General features: G+C 37.9%; 1 protein-coding gene across 1 annotated transcript; it reads left to right on the top strand.

Moving 5' to 3' along the window:
• Positions 1 to 578: 578 nt before the first annotated feature.
• Positions 579 to 19,567, top strand: LOC138177397 (vomeronasal type-2 receptor 116-like). The gene is made up of 6 exons (XM_069108578.1): positions 579 to 615; positions 1,568 to 1,629; positions 3,944 to 4,741; positions 13,044 to 13,262; positions 14,253 to 14,376; positions 18,601 to 19,567. Exons 1-6 carry the CDS (start codon positions 579 to 581, stop codon positions 19,503 to 19,505), a joined length of 2,145 nt encoding a protein of 714 aa, XP_068964679.1. The 3' UTR covers positions 19,506 to 19,567.
• Positions 19,568 to 20,675: the final 1,108 nt, after the last annotated feature.

The raw sequence follows: 20,675 nt of genomic DNA, 5'->3' as shown, positions 1-20,675 counted from the left end.
CTGAGACCTTTTAAGAACCTAAGCTTAAAAGCATCAAGGTCCCCCATTGCATCCAGGAAGATGTGCAGTCATCCTGTTGTCCGTCTCCCCACTGGACACAGGAAGTTTCGAAGGGTAAAGTGAGGTTGGTGACTCTGCAGTACCCTGCCTCACTTAAATCCAATTCACTTCCATGCCATAGCATCCCAATATGATGTCCCGGTGCTCTTCCCGGATGAATAAACAAGCAAGACCTCTGGTCCACCCAGGGTATACTGGAATATTTACTGTAACTGAAGCTCTTGTCCTCAAAAACCTTATGTCCTACTACAGGAGATAACACATCAAAAGAGTTTAAATGCAGGGATTTCCCATGGGTTATAGGTAGTTGTGAAGCGAACGGTAGAGAAGAATTCTGGGAAGTGAAGTGTAACAGGTACTGGAGGAACTGCCCCAACACAGGAAGTGGTGCCAGTGGCAAGCTTACCTTCTAGGATCAGAAGGCTCTGTAGTGGAAGGTGCCCTGTTTAAGGTCCACACTTGCAGCTGAGAGGATAAAAGAGGACAATTACTTTGTGTTGAATAGAGTTCTTGCCAAAATGCCAGGGAAGGCTGAGAGGGGCAATTTTGGCCATGGTATGTATGACTTTCTGGGAAGTTCTGAATCATCAAGGATCAAACAGTCCTCCAAAGTTTCACAGGTTGAAAAGGTTGCAGGCAGAGAAAGCTTCCTCATGATGGATAGATCAAGAATCATTGGCCATGGCCGTTGACCCACCTTTAAACTCAGGCATACAAAGAAATAAGTGCTTGAAATTCTTGTGTTTTCAAAGGAGAACCAGGAAGTGTGCCCTGTATTTACTTCTCAATTCTTCACACACCTAAACATATTGTGCACATTTTCCCTTTCTTTCTCTCCTGAGCATTTTTGTGTAACTATATAGACATAGGATAGAATGATATTTGAGGTTTTAAGTACTGAAAGGTGGAAAGCTTCATCATTGGTCCTTTTTTACATCGATTGGTATCAGAGACAATAGGAGTACCAAGTCACATCTTGGAGCTAATCCAGCAGGGCTTAGGTATTGTTAAAGAAAGAGAGACATTTCAAAGTTTTGGCAGATCTAAGTAAAGCAGTCACCAGTCCAAAAGTGTTTTTTACAACAATTTTCTTCCTCCACATCCATTTAAAAGATTCCTTCTCACCACAAAGTGGCCTTTTTTGCCTGAAACTTCCCACAACTCTTGGAGTCCTTGTGGACTTTGGAGAGTGCCTGACTGATTCTTCCTCTGAGAAAGGTCTCTAACTCAAATTCCCTTCATTGTCTCAGCTCTGCTTCTGAATCTCTGGATTTCCACACTATGTCCAAGACCCGAGAAACTTCTCCCTGCACATCTCCTCATTTTTGGAGCCTTTTTAAGGGCTTTCTCTCTCCCCTTTATAAGTTCAGCTACCTAAGGACTCTGGCTTGTTCTTTATCTTATAGCTGTCCAAAGTCATTGGCACACTGCTAGGCACAAAGTAAGCATTTTAACAACTGTATGTTGACTTTTCACAAATTTATGTTTGATCTGGTTTTTCAACCAGAAATTGAAGTTCTTCATGCAGCTCTCCTTTCTTATGCTCTCTTGAAGCAAGATGACCAAAAGGTACAAAAAATATTTTCCACTTACCTTTGTGTAAAGTGATGGTATGAGGAGAGAGTTGCTCATACACAGGCTACCTTCTAAAAATCTGACACTGGGAACTCTGGAAACAGGGTGATTTATCCATTCTTCTAAATAGACTAAGGAGACACAAAGGATTCTGCATACAAAAGGTTTGTCATGAAGTCACTCCTGGGCTGATCTGGTCTGGCTCTTTGCAGGAATTGGTTTTCTGCTAATTTGGTTCAAGGCTCTTGTGCTTTGCTGGAATCAGCTGCTGTGGCTCTGGACATTGGTGTTCTCCTTCAAACATTGAGTTTCCAGAACTCTAAAGTTCCTTCCAATTATTTGAATCTTACCAGGTTGCAACCTGTTCGATTCTGTCTCTACATCCTCATTCACTGAAGATCAGAGTCACTTTGGGTACCCTAGGCTCGGTGATACATGGATGGGGCAGGAAAGAACAGCCACATGTTTTTCCCTATGCCTTTGGTGTCTTGGCATTTTTTCCATATATTAGCAACTTGGAGGGGAAAAAAATTCCAAACAGCCAAAGTACAGCTGTCATCCCTCTCATTGTATAATCTTAATATATAATACCTGCTTTTCACTCCTATCTTCATGTTTTCATTTATAGTCAGAACATAAATATCAAAGCCATGGAGGTTTACACACAGTCAAATTTCCTGCTTTAAAAAAAATGTTCCTAAGGAAACAATGTCACATTTTACTGTGACACATGGTAGGAGTCAACCTAGGTCACAAATAGTGATGACTGTCCCCACCCCCTGCACTCAACATAAATAGTCTTTTCTGTAGCCCATGTTGGCCCATCTCTACTCTTTTTTTCACTCTCTATTCTCTCAACAATCACAGTCATTGTTCAGTGTAGACTGTCCCTTGGAAATCAAATATTCCTGCAGTAGTTAGATAGTATCTTTGTTGTTGGAACTGTACCCCACAGAAAGGAATTTCTGCTCCATTAAACACACAATAACATCCTTGAAATCACTGCAGCTGCACAATTCTCCACTGCAATTATGTTCTTTGTCAAATTGTCCCATTTCCAAATCTGAGGGGCTTTGTTTTCTAGTGTCCTGGTTCCAGTACTTAATTTCTAGTGATTCTGTCTTCTTTGGTACCTATTCTGTTGCCAAGACATTACAGGACTTAGCATCCTGCTACCCCACAGTCATGTTCCTGGTAGAAGTATATCTCACACTTTTCACTGTCTTCCATTTCTATTCTCCTTATACATGAAACTTGTTACTCTGCCCTTCTCTGTCGCAGAATGTATATGGGGATTATCTCACAAGGACATCATTTTGGGAATCTGACATGAGATATCCTCACTGATAGGGTAACAGGTGATCTGATTAAAATCAGAGTTCACGGATAAAGGATGCAACAAAGGCACTCTACAGATGAAAATTTCTCTTCCTTCAGGACTAATCTAACAAATGGAGGTTTGATATTCATGGATTTTTCTTTCCTTAGAGATTGGGAATTTGAGTGCTCAAAGTATATGAAGAAGAGTGTTGTTGCTTATCTCCTAGAGTTCTTACTGATAAGGCAGGGGTAATGTGCATGGCCAATTTTGGCTATCAGTTTCAGTGTGAAGAGGATTCCCTGTCTCATCTCAGGCTGGGTTTGGAGTAGACCTGTTTTACAGCTCAATTCTTGGCATCAGAGAAATGCCACTAACCTTCAAATCGTGAAAGGAGTAAACTGAATGCCAAAGAAATGTTTGGGAAAGGTTTGGTTGATATTAGATTTGGAGAAGAGGTGGGATGAACTAGAGAGGACATGTAACTATGCTCAAATTTTTAAATAACACCTTCATGCAGGACACATTAAGAATGTTCTTCTTGAATCAATATTGAAAGAAATACGACCAACTAGTCAACATCATAAAGTAACTGACATGGTTACAAACGTAAGACAAAAGGTTCTGATTGGTAGATTTGTCTAAAAGAGGAATGGTCTTTTGGAAAGGAGATGAGTTTTCTTTCTTTGGAAAATTTCAACTGAGACTTAGTAATTGCTTTGGGACACAGGATTCTTGATCTGATTCAGTTTTAGAATTTCATTCACATTGTTACATAAAATAAGAGAGTAATTTTGTCCACAATAGAGCAATTTTGTGACATAAAGCTATTCATTAAAATCCATAACCATTTGTCATTTATTGTCTATTTATTATACCTGCTCTGTGTAAGCCACTGACAGTTGCTTCATATACCAGTGTATTAAAGGATAAATTCCTACTCTGATGGAACTTTAATCACCATTCCACTCTCTTTACTTTTTCATGTAGATCACCTGGGGTGTATTTGATCTTCTCCTGACTGATAAAGTCCAGTATCCACATGTCTATCAGATGGGAAGCAGGGAATCCACTCTGCACCTGGCATTCATCCAACTGATGCTCCATTTTAGCTGGACATGGGTGGGACTGGTTCTTTCTGATAACCTGAAAGGGGAAATTTTCTTCAATGATCTGAAAGGTGAGATGGACAGGAATGGTCTGTGTGTGGCTTTTAAGAAAACAGTGAGCCCAAATTTGGAAAATGATGAATATTATGACCTCACTACTAGCATCACTGCATCATCAACAAATGTGATTTTCATCTATGGAGATACAGACTCCCTTCAACAACTTGCTTTGGTATTTTTGGATTTTGAAATTTATGGGAAGGTGTTGGTTGCCACCACAGCTTTGGATTTCTCTGTTGATTCTAATATTTTGGGACTTGCCAACTTTCATGGTACAATACTATTTTCTCATTTGCAAATGGAGATTCCTGGTTTCACAGATTTTGTAAGAAGTATGAATCCCAGTGTGAAGTCTGAGGATATCTACCTAAAAGCTTTAGTGGAGTCAGCCCTAAAGTGCCGAATTTCAGAGAAAAGTCAAATAGAAATATTACACACTGTGTGCCCAGATATTTCTCTGATGGATTTACCAAATATTAAATTTGGTTCAATCATCTTGGAACTGAGTACTAACGTTTACAATGCAGTATATTTAGTGGCCCATGCTCTCCATCAAATGCTCCAGTCAGAGGCAAAAGAGACATCAGAACTTGGAAGAAATCCAGATCTTTCTTGGAAGGTAGCATTCCTCTTCCACCCTTGGGCTTAGCACAGGGGACTCCCAACATTCATTCTTACTTGTCTATAGATGATATAGCAATGACCTAAGATTTCAACATTACCTATAATTCTCAAATATTTTTTCACTTGTAAGTACATTGCATTCTGGGTGAAAAGATAATAAGCCTTTATTTCGACTCTGATATATGGCAGCCTTGGTGAAGTTATTGGTCTTCATTTCACACATCTCTCTGGGTATGAGGCCATGTGACAGGAGAGTTTCATTAAATCTATTCCAATTAAGCACTTATACAAAAGCCTGGTTTACGTAATGCAAGCAAAGGTGTACTTAGCACCTTGTTTCAGTTCAAGTGTCTTTGCGTCTTGCCCCCTAATTATACCAAGTCTTAGTTGGGAACAGAACCCATTCAGCCACAGTGGGAGGGACTTGCCAAAGACAGAACAGGAAGGAGGTAGGATGTGGGTGTAACAGGGAGAAGCTGAAGAAGATAAAAAAGCAGGAGCAGAAGCTCAGACTGAGCAGAGCTGAGAAGCAGAACACTTGTGGTGTCTGGCACTCTGTTCTGTCTGTATTGATTTGTGTTTGTGATACTTTGTCAGACAGAAGGACTCTGTTGATTGTGTTGTTTTGTCAGATAGATGCACCTTGTCTGTTCACTTCTGTTAATTTCACAGGCAGAAAGTGAATTGAGATGATAATGCCAGCAATGTGCGTGAATGTTGTGGTAATAATACTCGAAAGCTTGATGTGGGTAGATATTGTTGTGGCTCTGTTGAGTTTTCTGTTCCCAGGAACAGCAACTTTGAAGGGCTTAAGGTGAACTGGTACCATGACCTTTAAACTGGAACAGGAGCTGGGAGCTGCCTACCTCTAAGTCCAGGGGATGTTTGGGTGAATTTGCAAATGCATAGAAGAGGAACCATGGAATTTGGGAGCCAGCCCCAAGGCCAGATGAAAGGACCTTTCCATGGGTACTTAGGGCTGACTGACAAGATCATAATTCACTGTGACCCAGGGGTGGGAGAACTTTGTACTTCCTACCTTTAAGGATGATTGAATTAATAATGAATGGAAACTAGTGTGCAAGCAAGAGGAAAGAAGACTTTCTGGCTGACAAGTTTAAGACCATGTTACCTAGGGGTGGGAGACCTTTGTACTCTGTATCCCTTAAGGAGGAATGCTCCTTAACGATAACTGAGTTAAGGATTTACTGAATGATGTCTTTTGTTTAAAACTATGTGGCCCCTTTAATGATGAGTTGTTGTATCATTTGTGAATTCTGTCCTTTGGTTTCTGCGAATGTTTTGCTTTAGTTTACTTCTGAATAAATACAGAGTGCAGTATTCTATGACATCAGACCCTTAGAGTAATTTACAGCACCAGTCCTCTGGAGAGCAGCTTGTGCTGAACTTTACTTTACACCTGGTCAATGACATTGCAAATGCTAGGATGCTTTGTGGGAATTTCTACTTGATCTATTTTAAATTGTATCAACATCTTTGGTTGAGAAGCAGAACGGATATTTCTGCATGTGTTGCATTTTTCAATGATGCATTTAATTTTTAAATATAGAGGTACCCTTTAATGGAAGTTGTATCCTATATGAGATACTTAGTGCTTGAAGGAACTGCTTGTTGGGGTGGAAATGTTGGTAAATTGGGCACCTAGGGACTGATCACAGACAAATAGGGTTTATAACATAAAAGGGGATGTCTGGGTAACTAATGATCAGCAGTCTAGATTTGGAGAAAACAGATCTGAATTGAACATTGTTAACAGAAGTCTCTGTGTTCAAAGTTTTATATATATATATATATGTATGTATGTATGTATAAATATATATCACATATAAACATGTGTGTGTATATATTATATATATATATTCATGTATTATTTTCCAGTTGCAATGAATGGCGGTGTTATTTGGATTGTAGGAAAGTTAGTAAGGCAGAATTGATACTTTTGAACTGTGGTACTGGAGAAGACTGTTGAGAGATACTTGAACAGGAAAGAGATCAAATCAATCAATATTTAAATAAATTAATTCATACTCTTTCTTAGAAGGTCAGATCTTGAAGTTGAAGCTTAAATACTTTGGCAATAAAATGAGAATGCAGAACTCCCTGGAAAAGACCTGGATGTTGGGAATGATTGAAGGTAAAGATTAGAGGGTCCAGCTGATGAGGAGATGGCTCTATAGTGTCATGTAAACCATTAATCTTAACTTGGACAGACTGAAGTATAGTGCAGGCTAGAAGAGTCAAGTGTGCTATGGTCCATGGGATCGAACAGATTTGGACAGGGTTCCACAGCAGAAGAATAAAGATTAATTATTATTTCTGGCCCAATAGATTCTTTCTTTTTAGTCTGAAGTAATGAAATCTTACATTTCCAGTGAGAAGGTAAACATTACTTCTCTTATCATGCTTCTCATTCTACATTTTCAATCTCTCTGGGGAATTTTCTCAAATATTATCTTTTTCGAGCACTTAATAGTACTTAAATTTTTTCTTCTGTTGCAAGTTTAGAGAGTTTTAAACATTTATTTTGGTAATATTTAAAGTTTCACTTTTCTCTCTTGCTTCCCTCTGTCAAGAAATATAGTAATCAGGGGCGGCCAGGTAGCACAGCAAGTAAGAGCACCCTCTCCAGTGTCGGGATGACCTGGATCAAATCCAGGCTCAGATACTTAGCACCACACCCAGAAATAATAACTGGCCGTGTAACCTTGAGCAAGTTACTTAGCCCCAATTGCTTTAAAAAAAAAGAAATATAGTAACCATATATATGTTATACCTGTGCAGTCATGTTAAACATATTTCCACATAAGTCGTGTTGTGAAGGAAGAATCAGAGCAAATGGGGAAACCACATAGAAGAAAAACAAAAACAAAAAAAAATGTCAAAATAGTATGCTTTGATTTGCACTCAGACTGCATAGTTCTATCTCTGGATGTGGATAGCATTTTCCATCATGAGTCTTTTGGATTGTCCAAGATCACTGTATTTTTTGTGGAGAGCTAAGTCTATAAAAATTGTTCATTGTAGTGTTGATGATACTACATACAAGGTGTTCTTGGTTGGTGTCACTTCAGTCAGCATCAGTTCACATGAGTTTTCCAGGTTTTTCTGAAATCTGCCCAATCATCATTTCTTAGAGAACAATAGTATTCCCCTGCATTCACAGCCCACAACTTGTTCAGGTATTCTCCAACTGATGGTCATCCCATCAATTTCCAATTCTTTGCCTCCACAGAAAGAGACAGTATAAATATTTTTGTACATGTAACTTCTTTTACCTTTTTTATGATCTCTTTGAGTGATATTGCAGGATCCAAGAGTATGTAAAATTTGATTGTCCGGTGTGCCTAGTTCCAAACTCCTCTCCAGAGTGGTGTGATCAGTTCACAATTCCACTATAAATGCATTACTCTTCCAATTTTCCCATATCTTCTCCAATACCTATCATTTTCCTTTTCTGTCATATTAGCCAATTAGAAAGGCATAAGATAGTAATTTAGAGGTTTTTTCACTTTGCATTTCTCTAATAAATGTATTCTTATAAATTTGACTCAGTTGTCTATATATTTTAGAAACGAGGCCTTTATTAGAGATGCAGGCTGTAGAGAATGGTTCCCAGATTGCTGATTCCTTTTCAATCATGATTGCATTGGCTGGCTTTGGCAAAAACTTATCAATTTCACATAATCAAAATTATTCATTTTACATTTCATGTTTTCTATCTCTTGCTTGGTCATAAATTCTTCCCTTTTCCACAGGTCTAGAAGGTAATTTATTCCTTGCACTCCTAATTTACTTTTGATATCGCCTTTCACGTCTAAATCATGTAGCCCTTTTAGCCTTTATCTTGATATATAGTGTACGATGTTGTTCTGTGCTTAGTTTCTCCCATACTATTTTCTCATTTTCACAGAAGTTTTTGTCACATACTGAGTTCTCATCCCAGAAGCTCGAATGGTTGGGTTTATAAAACAGTAGCTTAGTATAATCACTTACTACTGTGTCTGATGTACCTAACATATTCCACTGATCCACCTCTCTGTTTCTTAGCCATTACCAAATAGTTTTGATAACTGCTGATTTGTAATACAGTTGTAGATTTGGTATGGCTCGGCCACCTTCCCTTGAATTTCTTTTCATTAATTCCCTTCAAGTAATTGAGCTTTTGTTCTTCCAGATGAATTTCATTATTTTTTCTAACTACAAAATAATTTTCTGACCGTTTCATTAATGCACTGAATAAGTAAATTGATTTAGGTAGATTGTCATTTTTATTCCATTATATCAATCTGTGCGTAAGCACCTAATATTTTTTCCTAGTATTTAGGTCTGACTTTCTTTGCATTTTATACCTGTATTGATAGAGTTCCTGGGTTTCTCTTGGCAGGTAGACTCCAAATGTTTTATATTTTCAACAGTTATTCTAAATGCAATTTCTTTTTCTATCTCTTGCTGCTAGGATTTGTTTATTATACATAGTAATGCTGATTTATGTGGGTTTATTTTCAGTCATACTACTTTGCCAAAGTCATAAATTGTTTCAAGTTTTTCAAGTTGATCCTCTAAGCATACCATCATATCATCTGCAAAAGTACATTTGTTTCCTCACTGCCCTTTCTAATTCTGTCAGTTTCTTTTTCTTCTGTTATTGCTGAAACTAAGGTTTCTGGCACAATATTGAAAAACATTATTGATAATGGGCATCCTTGTTTCACAGCCAGTCTTACTGGGAATGACTCAAGTTTATTCCCATTACATAAAATGCTTGCTGATTGTTTTAGCTAGATATTGCATATCATTTTAAGGAGTACTGCACTTATTCCTATATACTACATTTTTTTTTTCAATAGAAATAGGTGTTGCATTTTGTCAAAAGCTTTTTCTGCATCTATTGAGATAATCATATGATTTCTGCTAGTGTTTTAGTTGATATAGACAATTATGCCATAGTTATTCCAATATTGAGCCATCCTGCACTCCTTTTATAAATCTGACCTGATCATAGTGTATTATGTTCATGATAAATTGCTTTAATATCTTTGAAATTACAATTCTTTTAAATGTTTGCATCAACATTCAGGGGATAAATTGGTGTATAATATTCTTTCTCTGTTTTAACTCTTCCTGGTTTAGGTATTGGCACCAGATTTGTGCCATAAAAGGAATTTGATAGGGCTCCTTCTTTACCTATTGTTTCAAAAAGTTTGTATACAATTGGAATTATTTGTCCTTAAGATGTTTGGTAGAATTCTCTTGAAAATTAATCTGGCCCTGTAGATTTTTCTTAGCTGAGTTCATTTATTGTTAGTTATTTTTCTAAAACAGGGTTATAAGTATTTTATTTCCTCTTTTGTTAATCCATGTGATTTATATGTTGCAAATCTTCATCCATTGCACTTAGATTGACAGTTTTGCTGGCAAAGAGTTATGCAAAGCAGTTCCTAATTGTTACATTAATTTTCTTTTCCTTGGTGGTGAATTCACTCTTTTCAGTTTTGATACTGGTCATTTGACTTTCTTCCTTCTTTTTCAAATCAAATTAGCGAAAGGTTTATATATTTCATTGGTTTTTCTTCTATATCATTACCTCAAAGTCAACTTACACCCATATCCTCCATCTCTATAGACTCCTTCTAACTGCCCTAGTAGATATACAGTTTTGAAGAGTTACAAACATTATCTTCCTGTGAAGGGAAAAGAGTTCTAATCTTATTGACTAAAATATTTTTTTTAATTTTTCCTGTTTACCTTTTTATGCTTCTCTTGAGTTCTGTCTTTAAAGATTGAATTCTCTGTTCACCTCTAATCTTTTCATCAGTAAATGCTGATGTCAACTTTTCATTGAATGTCAAACTTTTATTCTGAAATAATATATTCAGTTTTCCTGGATGATTGATTGTTGATTGTAATCCAAGTTCCCTTGCCTTCCAAAATATTATATTCCAAGCCTTCTCATCCTTTTATGTAGAAGCTCCTAAGTCCTCTGTAATTCTGACTATGGCTACTGATATTTGAATTCTTTCTTTCTGGCTGTTTGCAGTTATCTTCTCCTTGACTGATAATTCTGGAATTTGGCTACTGTATTTCTTAGAGTTTTCATTTTACAATCTCTTTCAGGAGGTGATCAGTGGATTCTTTCCATGAATATTTTACCCTCTGGTTCTAGGAGGGGAAGTTTTCCTTGGTAATTTCTTGAAGAATGTTGCCCAGCCTCTTTTTTTTTTATCACGGAATTCAGGTAGCCCAATAATTCTTCAATCATCTCTCTTGGATATATTTTGCATATCAGTTGTTTTTGCCAACGAGATATCTTATATTTTCTTCTATTTTTTCATCTTTTAACTTCGTTTGACTGATTCTTAGTGTCGCATCCAGTAATTAGCTTCTGCTTTCCCAATTCTAATTTTTGAGAAATTATTTTCTTTAATTAGCTATCTTTACCCCCTTTTTCATTTGGTCAATTCTACCAATAAAGGATTTGTACCTTCAGTGGATTCTGTAGCCCCCACCCCCACCCCCTGCCACTCCATTGATTTGGCCAATTCTAGTTTTTAAGGAGTTGTTCTAATGGTCAGTTTTTGTGCTTCCTTTTCCAACTTGCTAACTCTTTTTTTCTCCTAATTCTCCGTATATCTCTCATTTCTTTTCCCAAATTTTCTTCTATCTCTTACTTGGTCTTTAAGATCCTTTTTGAGCTCTATAGAGAGAACTTTTTGGTCTTGAAAGCAAGTCATATACCGCATTGAGGATTCATGTGTTGGCATTGTGACATCAATGTCTTCTTCTGAGTTATTATTTTGATCCTACCTGTTGGCATAGAAGTTTTCTATGGTCAGGGTTCTTTTCTTGCTTGTTATTCATCTTTCTGCCTATTTAGTGATTTTTAAAGTTGAATTCTGCTGCTGGGGCACACAGAGAAAGATCCCAAGCTTCTAATGCTGGAGGCCAGGGACCTAGTAACTGGCTTTTTGCACCAGGTCCACAGGTGCTGGCAGCTTGATCACTATATTGGGCTTGGCCCAGCCTTGTATGTCCTGTTGTGTCAAGGTTCCAGGGCTTGCATTTCACACTGGGACTAGATGCCACACAGTTGGCCTGCTGAGGCAGGACCAAGGGCCCTCAGTTGCTGATCTGTGCTGTGGCCAAGAGACTTTAGTTGGCCTGCCAAGTCACTGTGCTGGGCTGCACTCACACTTTACCCAAGTGAAATAGACCTTTACTGAAGTCCTTCTAAGGTATCTTAAGCTGGAAAATTTTTTCAATCTGCCTTTTTGAGGGTTCTGTTACTCCAGAATCTGCTTAGAGCCTTGATTGAACATTATTTCTGAGGTAAACTGAATAGAGCTCAGGCAACCTCCTGGTTTATTTCTACCATCTTGACACCGCAGAATATTTTCCATTGAACAATCATATTTACATCCTGTATATCCAAAAAGGATGTTCTAACTTTTAGTGAAAACTCTGCTCCTCAAATCTTTCACAGATTGCAGTGTTTCGTTTTCTTACAATTTATCACTAGGCAATTTCTTTCATAATTTCTTCATTTGAAATTATTCTCCTTCCTATTTATTTTGCATCACTGAACTTTCCAAATTGTTTAGTCTCTGAAATAATTTTAATTGCTATTCCTTTTTTACCTTGTAATGCATCACTATGAATGTCAAATTTACCTTTATTCCTAAGTTTCCCTTGTCAACCACAATAGGGAGTTCTGTTGGCCTTTTTTTTAATTAAGGAGACTTTGTACAAGATGTATGATTACCCCTAAGAATTAGTCCATCCATACACATTTCTTAAGCTCCCACAATGTGTTAGAAAATGTGCTAAGTTGAGGGAATTCAAAGAAAGATGAAGACAGTTCCAGCTTTTGAGTATCTCAAAATCAAATTGGAAAAAAATGATCACATTCTATTAATGAAAATACTGAGTCACCAATGACCACAGGTTTTAGAAAAGAACTTGGAATGCAATACATCAGAGGTATTTCAGAGAAATTCCTAATTTGGTGAAAGAAAGTTAATGGCATTTGAGGTCAGTTCAATATCTATAAAAGAATAATTTGAGGTCTGTTATTCTGCTTTTGTCCATAGTTTGCTATCAAAAAAAGAGAAAAAGAGTGCAAAGCTCTACGAGGACCATAAGAATTTCAAAAAAAGAAAGAATGCCAACTTTAGCAAATCACAAATTCATAGCCTATTTTCTGTTGATAGTCAAGTCTGAGACAAGGTTGTAAATCCTTCTCTCCCTGAATAGTAACAAATTTCTGTCCTTACCTTCAGCTCCACCATTTCCTGAAGTGCACCAGACCACCCAATAGTGCCAGTGATGAGTCATGTGGGGAAGGAGCCAGGACTGCTGCTGAGAACTACGATATTCTGAACTTTAAATTTTTCCCTGGTCAGATTCAGACACTGGTGAAAGTGGGCCAAGTGACCCCTCGTGGTCAGGGAATCAGCATTAATGAAGAAGTCATAGATTGGCCAGAAGATTTCCTTCAGGTAAGGGGCTAGGGAATGACATGAGCTTCATCACTTTGCCTGTTTACAGTCCTGGACACTGTTGTTTCTTCATTGGAACCATGAACTCAAACAGAGACACTGGAAATGACTCTAACAGGGTTCTAACATACACTTGCTCTTCTTTTTGCTCAGAATAACACACAAGCCCGATTCCCTTTTTTTTTTTTTCAATCTGACTTCAAATTTCATCGCACCCATCACAGAAGTCCGGGAAGGAGTCAACAAATATCAGCCTAGGAATCCAGATCAATGAAATAATTTCATTCTTAAATAGATTCCATCAAGATAAACTTTTTCATTTGTTCATTATAGTATATGCTCTCTAAAGTCACTATTCCCTGAAACATTCAGGATAGTTTATGAAAGCACAAAAATAAACATGCGATATGGGAAAGACATTAAAGAAATATGTCCACTGAAGTGGTCAATTAATTACTTTCAGCATTACTTGTTCAAAAATGGAGTTCAGTTTAAAGATTTATTAGTACTTTGGGAAAAAATATTACAGCAAGATATAACATTTAAAATAAAAAAAATCAAGTACCTTCTTTATGCCTAGTGGAGTATATGTAAAGGTTCTTTGGGGAAAAGATGATCTGGAGTGGAAGATGGAAATGGAGGAAGAAAGTCTCCATTGAGAATTAGATGACCCATGGGGCAGCTAGGTGACACAGTGCATAGAGCACCAGCTGGTGCTCTGGAGTCAGGAAGACCCGAGTTCAAATCCAGTCTCAGACACTTAAGACAAAAACTAGCCCTGTGATATTGGGCAAGTCACTTAACTCCAACTACCCCTCAAAAAAGAAAAAAAAAAAGAGAATTAAATCATCCTTGCCCTGTGGAAATTCAAATCCTTCATGCTAAAGGTCTTTTGTAGGAGACATGTGAAATTAGCATCACCTTAGGCCTATGTATTTCAGCAGTCATTATGACAGGGATATTTTCTCCCTTTCTATGATGGAAACACAGACTCCAACTTCCATGTGCAGTCCGAATTGTGGTCCTGGATGTAAGAAGACAGTCCGTGAAGGCCAGCCCATCTGCTGCTTTGACTGTACCCCATGTCCTGAAGGGCAGATTTCCAACCAAACAGGTGGGTCCCTAAAGATAAAGTCTTTTTGAAAAAGTGATAGAATTTTGCTTTTTTAAAAAATATTACCCTGAAGTGACTTTTACTTACCAATGCAATATTTTCTAATTAAAATAATATTGCACTTATTGAGTCACTTTCATCCAATGCACTTTTTGGTCATTCCTGTAACTCTGAGGGGCATTCTCATGTTTATGATATCAAAAATCTATCCAAGGAAAACCCACCAGTATTAATTAATACTCGAATCTATGATCCTTCCCGGCACTTATCCCTTATCTTACTTATTAATATGATAAATATTAATCATCCACAACTTAAATTCTAAACATTATCTAAGTATAGATGAATTTAGATTGAAAGAAGGTGGCTAGCCTCTGGAAATAGCCTTCATGAAAACATCCCTTGGTGTTAACCAAGATTAACCAGAGTATTCTAAGGAGTGTGCTGGTGAAAGACTGTTTTTTTGTGGTTGGAGTCCTAATTCAACCAAATTTGGCTCACAAAATACTGTATAAAATCTGACATGCCCACACCCCCACTGCATCTGAGGCCAAGTGCCAAAGCTGAAAAGGTCTGCTTCTGATTTCTTCTGTAGTTGGCAAGCATTACATTATAAATTGGTATGTTCAAAAGCTTTAACCTTTGTTTTCTCAGTCAATTCAACATTCACTGAAGAGTGTTTTGTTTCTTTTTGTTATCAGTCCTCTATTCCTATATTGCAATTACTACTTACTTCTTCCCCTTGGTGGCTCTGGATTTTTATTTTCCTTTTTTTTATATTGCTAAGGTCAACCCATGAGAAGTACAGATTTTTTCTCATTATTTTAGGTGTTATTCATTTCTTTAAGGAGCTCTTCATAACTAAATAGAAAGATTTTTTTAAAGAAATTGGGGTTAAGTAACTTGCTCAAGGTTACACGTCCAGTTATTTCTGGGTGTGGTGCTAAGTGTCTGACATCGGATTCGATCCTAGGTCATCCCGACACTGGGGCCGGTGCTCTTACTCGCTGAGCCCCCTGGCCACCACTAAATAGAAAGATTTTTTTAAATCCCATAAATATACTGACACTTTATGCTCTTTGAAGATATTTTGAATGGGATTTCCCTTTCTTATATTACCTCTTGCATTTTTCACTATACAAAAATGTAAAGATTTCAAGGGTTTATTATGTAGTTTAGTTGATTATTCTATTAGTTTTCCCAGTTAGAATCTTTGCTCATGACCTATGATTTCCTAATAAACTATCATGTCATTGAAAACTGGAAGACTTTTATTTTCCCTTTTTCCACATTTTTTAATATTTCTCACACCTTAATTTTAATAGCATTTCTGTGAGTATTCTAACAAATTAGGAGGAGATTTGTCATCACTTTAATCTTATACTTATTGGGAAAAATACTAGCATATATCTTGGCATACAATGTTTCCTATTTAAAGATGTGTTACTATGATATATATAAACTCCCTTTTGACATTTTCCTTTATGTATAGTTTTCAGAACAAGTATTTATTTTGTTGAAAGATTTCTCAGCATATGATAGGATAATTTTTTGCTTTAGAATATATTAAATTTAATGTCATTCTTTCTAATGGATTATTCTTGCGTCTTTAATATAAATTCAACAGTGCAGGAGTACTTGTATCTTAGGAATAACTGAAGACTATTTCAGAAGAATTTGTTTAAAATGTCTGAATAATATTCTAATATAAATCGTATTAAAAGATATCTCCTCGGCTTTACCTTTCTCTAGGTTGGTTATTGTGCTTCATTTCTCTCATAGAATATATCTGGTCAGTACCTTTTCTAAATTCTTGGGAATAATGATTTTAGTACTGGGACTAATTTTTTTAAAGGTCCCTATAATTCTGTTTGTTAAACCATCAGAGGCAGGACTTATCTGTCCCCTGCTTAGTGGTTCCTTTATCATTTTTTTCTTCTGATATTGGATTCTTTAAGACATTTCTTTGGTCTTCCCATTGGTGGGTTGCTGTCCTTCATTCTCAGAGAAAATCAAAATGGCCTCACTATGCTAGAATATAGTTTCAGTTTGTTTGACTATGGCTGCTTAGGCCAACACAAGCTCAAACTGGGTGTCTCCTGGCATTGGCTAAAATCATCAATCTTTAGAGACCCTAAAATCAACCAAACTGCTCTCCATTCAACAAATCCATCAGATCTTTGGATCTTAATCTTCGGAAACAACTTTCCATTTAACTCCATCTTTCTTTTTCTCATCTTTCATACCTCAAGAATTTCAATATTTATATCATTTAGGCCTTCCTGAAAAATGTCAACTTATTGGTCACCAGATCAAATTTTCACATTGGGAAGGCAGAGAGATTGAAAAATTACTCAATATTTATAAGTTAGATATAAGTGATTTGCTCCACACAAACCTATTTCCCTCTTCCACAATTCTGCCTATGTATGAAGCATGTTTTGACCTTAGCCTGAAATGGCCAAGGATGCCCACTGCATCCTGGGCCAGCTGCAGTTGTCCTGATCTATGGCCACTGGACCCAGGTTGCTCCAGAAATGAAAGTAAGGCTGCTGACTTTGCACAGGCTTCTGTTTCATAGCCAATTCACTTGTTTGTGACAGCATCACCTTCCTGATGTCACGGTCCTTTTTGAGAATGAAGGACAAAAAGCAACTTGTGGGTGAACTAATTAAGATTTAAGACCATATTTTAGGGCATTTACTTTTCTTATTTTCTTCTTATTTTTTGCCATGGCTGAATAATATCTTCACTGGTTACATGGCAAAAATCCATCTATAGATCATGTGGACTGACTGGTCATCCTTCTTTCTACCTGCTATTGATTAATTTTACCCACACATTCTGAGGCCAGTATCTCCTGGAAAGAATTCTTCTCCTAATTTTTCCACTGTAATGCCTATATTCATCATATCCCTCTTATTGACAAAGGAATTATTTTCTAACTTACCTTACCATTTGATGGAATGCAATTATTTAAACAACTCAGAGAAACACCTATTTCCTTAAGCTTGCATTTTCATCTCTATGCATTTCATTCTCTGGCCCAATCCCATACATACAAGCCAGATGGCACAGAGACACATTTGCATAAAAGTACAGATGAAAATGGGAGAATAAGATCCTGTGGAGCCCATCCACCTGCTAAGCCTGCTCGCTGGCTTTGTGGCCTTGACGGCCAGAACCACAATGACCGTTTTCACTACAAAAGAAACAATGGTCACTGTGAACACAATTGCAAATGTGGTTTGTCACAGGAGGCAGGTGGTGGTGTAAAGTCTGCCAATGAAGAGCAAGGAGCATATACGTACAGAAAAAACCTCAAAGTTAATGAGCATACAATTCATCAAAAGCTGAGCAAACAACAAAAGAAATCTAAGTCCATGAGAAATACATAAGATCTAGGCCCTCTGATAGTAAGTGTCCTTTAGGGTGGAGGAATGCATAAATACACCACAAAATTATAACACTGATGTGTAGACAATATTCAGGAGAAAGGTGTGAAATCCTCATTTATGAAGTTGCAGAAACTGGGGAACCTTTGTCATAGCTGCACAGTGTCTTTTCTGATTTTAAAAAATCAAAATTTTTATGGAAATTGCTTCATTTCTGGAATGTCTCATTTGCATAAGTGGAACCAGGTACCATATGCACCCAGAATATTTGGTATTATGACCTTGCATGAAAAGAAATGCATTTAAAATATTTTTTCTAATTTATTATGAATGTGTGGCCAAAATCTATGAGAAAAAAGACAGAAGATGTTATTTCAATGTTTCATTTCTATTCTGAAAATCGAGTGTTATCTACAACGTGATGTCTTAGGGGACATTGTAGGTGTTTTACTATTGGATTGGATCGTAGACAGGATAAATTTTTATTCAGCAGACATAAGACAGGTTATCAACACTTTCGCACATTACTTTATCCATATGTGGAAACGTGAAGACAATGAAATAGGTGTTTGTCTGATTCAGCCTCTAGAATTCTTGTCCTGCTGACTCAGAACGAGGGGTACAGCATGAGGCTGAGCTTGAAGGGGGATGACTGTGCTTTCTGGAGCAGCCCTCCCTCACTCAGGTCAAAGTCAACTGCAAGTCATGTCATGTCATCATCTCCCTGGTGTCGTGCTCTTCTTGGAGAATGAAGGACAAACACAATGGGAGACAGAAAACGAAGATCTATGAGGAATACAGGGAGATTCTCTTTTTGTTTTGTTCACAGATGCCGAGCAGTGTCTGCCATGCCCTGAGGATGAGTATCCAAGTAGGCAGAAAGATCGATGCCTCCCCAAGACTGTGACCTTCCTGGCCTATGAAGAACCTCTGGGAATGGCGCTGGCCTGCGCAGCCCTCTGCTTCTCCCTCCTCACTGCCCTGGTCCTTGGAGTCTTTGTGAAGCACAGAGACACCCCCATAGTCAAAGCCAATAACCGCAGTCTCAGCTACATTCTTCTGGCCTCCCTCACCCTCTGCTTCCTTTGCTCCTTGCTCTTCATTGGCCGTCCTAACACAGCCACTTGTCTCCTGAGACAAACCACATTTGCAGTTGTGTTCACAGTGGCCATTGCCTCCATTTTAGCAAAAACCATTACTGTGGTGCTGGCCTTCAAGGCCACAAATCCAAGGAGCAGATTCAGGAGGTGGATGGGCTCCACAGCATCTTATTCCCTCATTTTCATCTGTACTCTAATCCAAATGTGTCTCTGTGGCATCTGGCTTGGGACCTACCCCCCATTCCTGGAGACGGACGCACACTCTGAGCCTGCCTTCATTGTCCTTCAGTGTAACGAGGGCTCCGTCCTCACCTTCTACTGTGTCCTGGGCTACATGGCTTTGCTGGCCTTGGCCAGCTTCACCATGGCTTTCCTGGCCAGGAATCTGCCAGACACTTTCAATGAAGCCAAGTTCCTGACTTTCAGCATGCTTGTGTTCTGCAGCGTCTGGATTTCCTTTCTGCCCACATATCAGAGCACCAAGGGCAAGGCCATGGTGGCCGTGGAAGTCTTTGCCATATTGGCCTCCAGTGCCGGCATCCTCACTTGCATCTTTGCTCCCAAATGCTATGTGATCCTTCTGAGGGCAGAGAGAAATACCCTGGAGATTGTGAAAAACAAAGGTGCTCTCTGAGCACCCTGGTCTTTTCAAGCTGTTCCTCATCATTCACAATCAGGTAGCCCCTGGGCTCCTAGAGCCTTTTGTTTTTGTTTTTTGCTTTTTGGAGGGGCAAAGTGGGTTTTTGGGTTTAAGTGACTTGCCCAAGGTCACACAGCTAGTTTTGTGTGTCAAGCGTCTGAGGCTGGATTTGAACTCAGGTCCTCCTGACTCCAGGGCTGGTGCTCTATTCACTGCACCACTTAGACGCCCCCCTAGAGTCTTAATAAAGTGTTTTAAGTGCATCTAGGTTATGTGCCTTCAATTTTTCTGTTAATGTCATCTTTTTAAAATTTGAACCTAATAGTGTTTTGACTGGTCATATTGTTTGATTTCTTAGAATTAGATTAATTGTTGTGCTGAAACATCTTACATATGACCAGCATTTAGTATATGAATGATGATTCAAAATAATACTGGGAAAAACATATTTCAAGAGAAGAGTGCCTGGATTCCAATTCCAACCCTGCACAAGTCATCCAGCTTTCTGAGTCATTGATTTCTTATTTACCAAACTGAAACAATCATCTTTCCCCAGTTTGTATATCTGGATTACAGCAATCATTACACATATTAAATATTATTGGATGAACCGAACATATACATGAGACATCCATCCATTGCTAAATCATGTAGAAGACCCCATCAATTTGTTGAGTAAGGTGATTTGTCACCAATGAATATGTACCAAAAGTTGTCATGTCTTTCTTTCCTTTCCAGCAGTTACACAACTGTAACTTCATGGTCTGCAGAAGAGAACTTTTGACAGTCTTACTGTTCATTTGCCTCTTTTTAGCAATGATTCGTGATTATTAGTAGCTGATTTTCATAAGACGTAATAAAAATGAGAACATAACCGTGCATCCGTAGTTATTGTTTTTCTTTGCAGGTACCTACTTCCTTTGTGATACTTTTGAGGTGTTTTTATTTATTTATCCAGTCCTCTATTACTCCTTGTTGGGCAGCACCCTGCCATCTGCTTTGTTTTTGTGACATTTTTTAATGTTTCTCTGGGCTCAGAAAAATTTAATAGAAACGATGAAATTCTGAGACTTCCTCTAAGCAATAAACATAGTACTGTATGTGCTATTTTTTTTTGACAATGCACTAATGTCTTCGAAAGAAAGAGGACAAAAATAACACAGC

The sequence above is a fragment of the Petaurus breviceps genome, unplaced genomic scaffold, assembly GCF_028583685.1.
Source record: "Petaurus breviceps papuanus isolate PSGF00001 unplaced genomic scaffold, PetGlider_PUasm1.0 90397, whole genome shotgun sequence".
Lineage (NCBI taxonomy): Eukaryota > Metazoa > Chordata > Mammalia > Diprotodontia > Petauridae > Petaurus > Petaurus breviceps.
The sequence above is the reverse complement of the archived record's forward strand: the minus strand, read 5'-3'. Positions and strand labels throughout refer to the sequence as shown.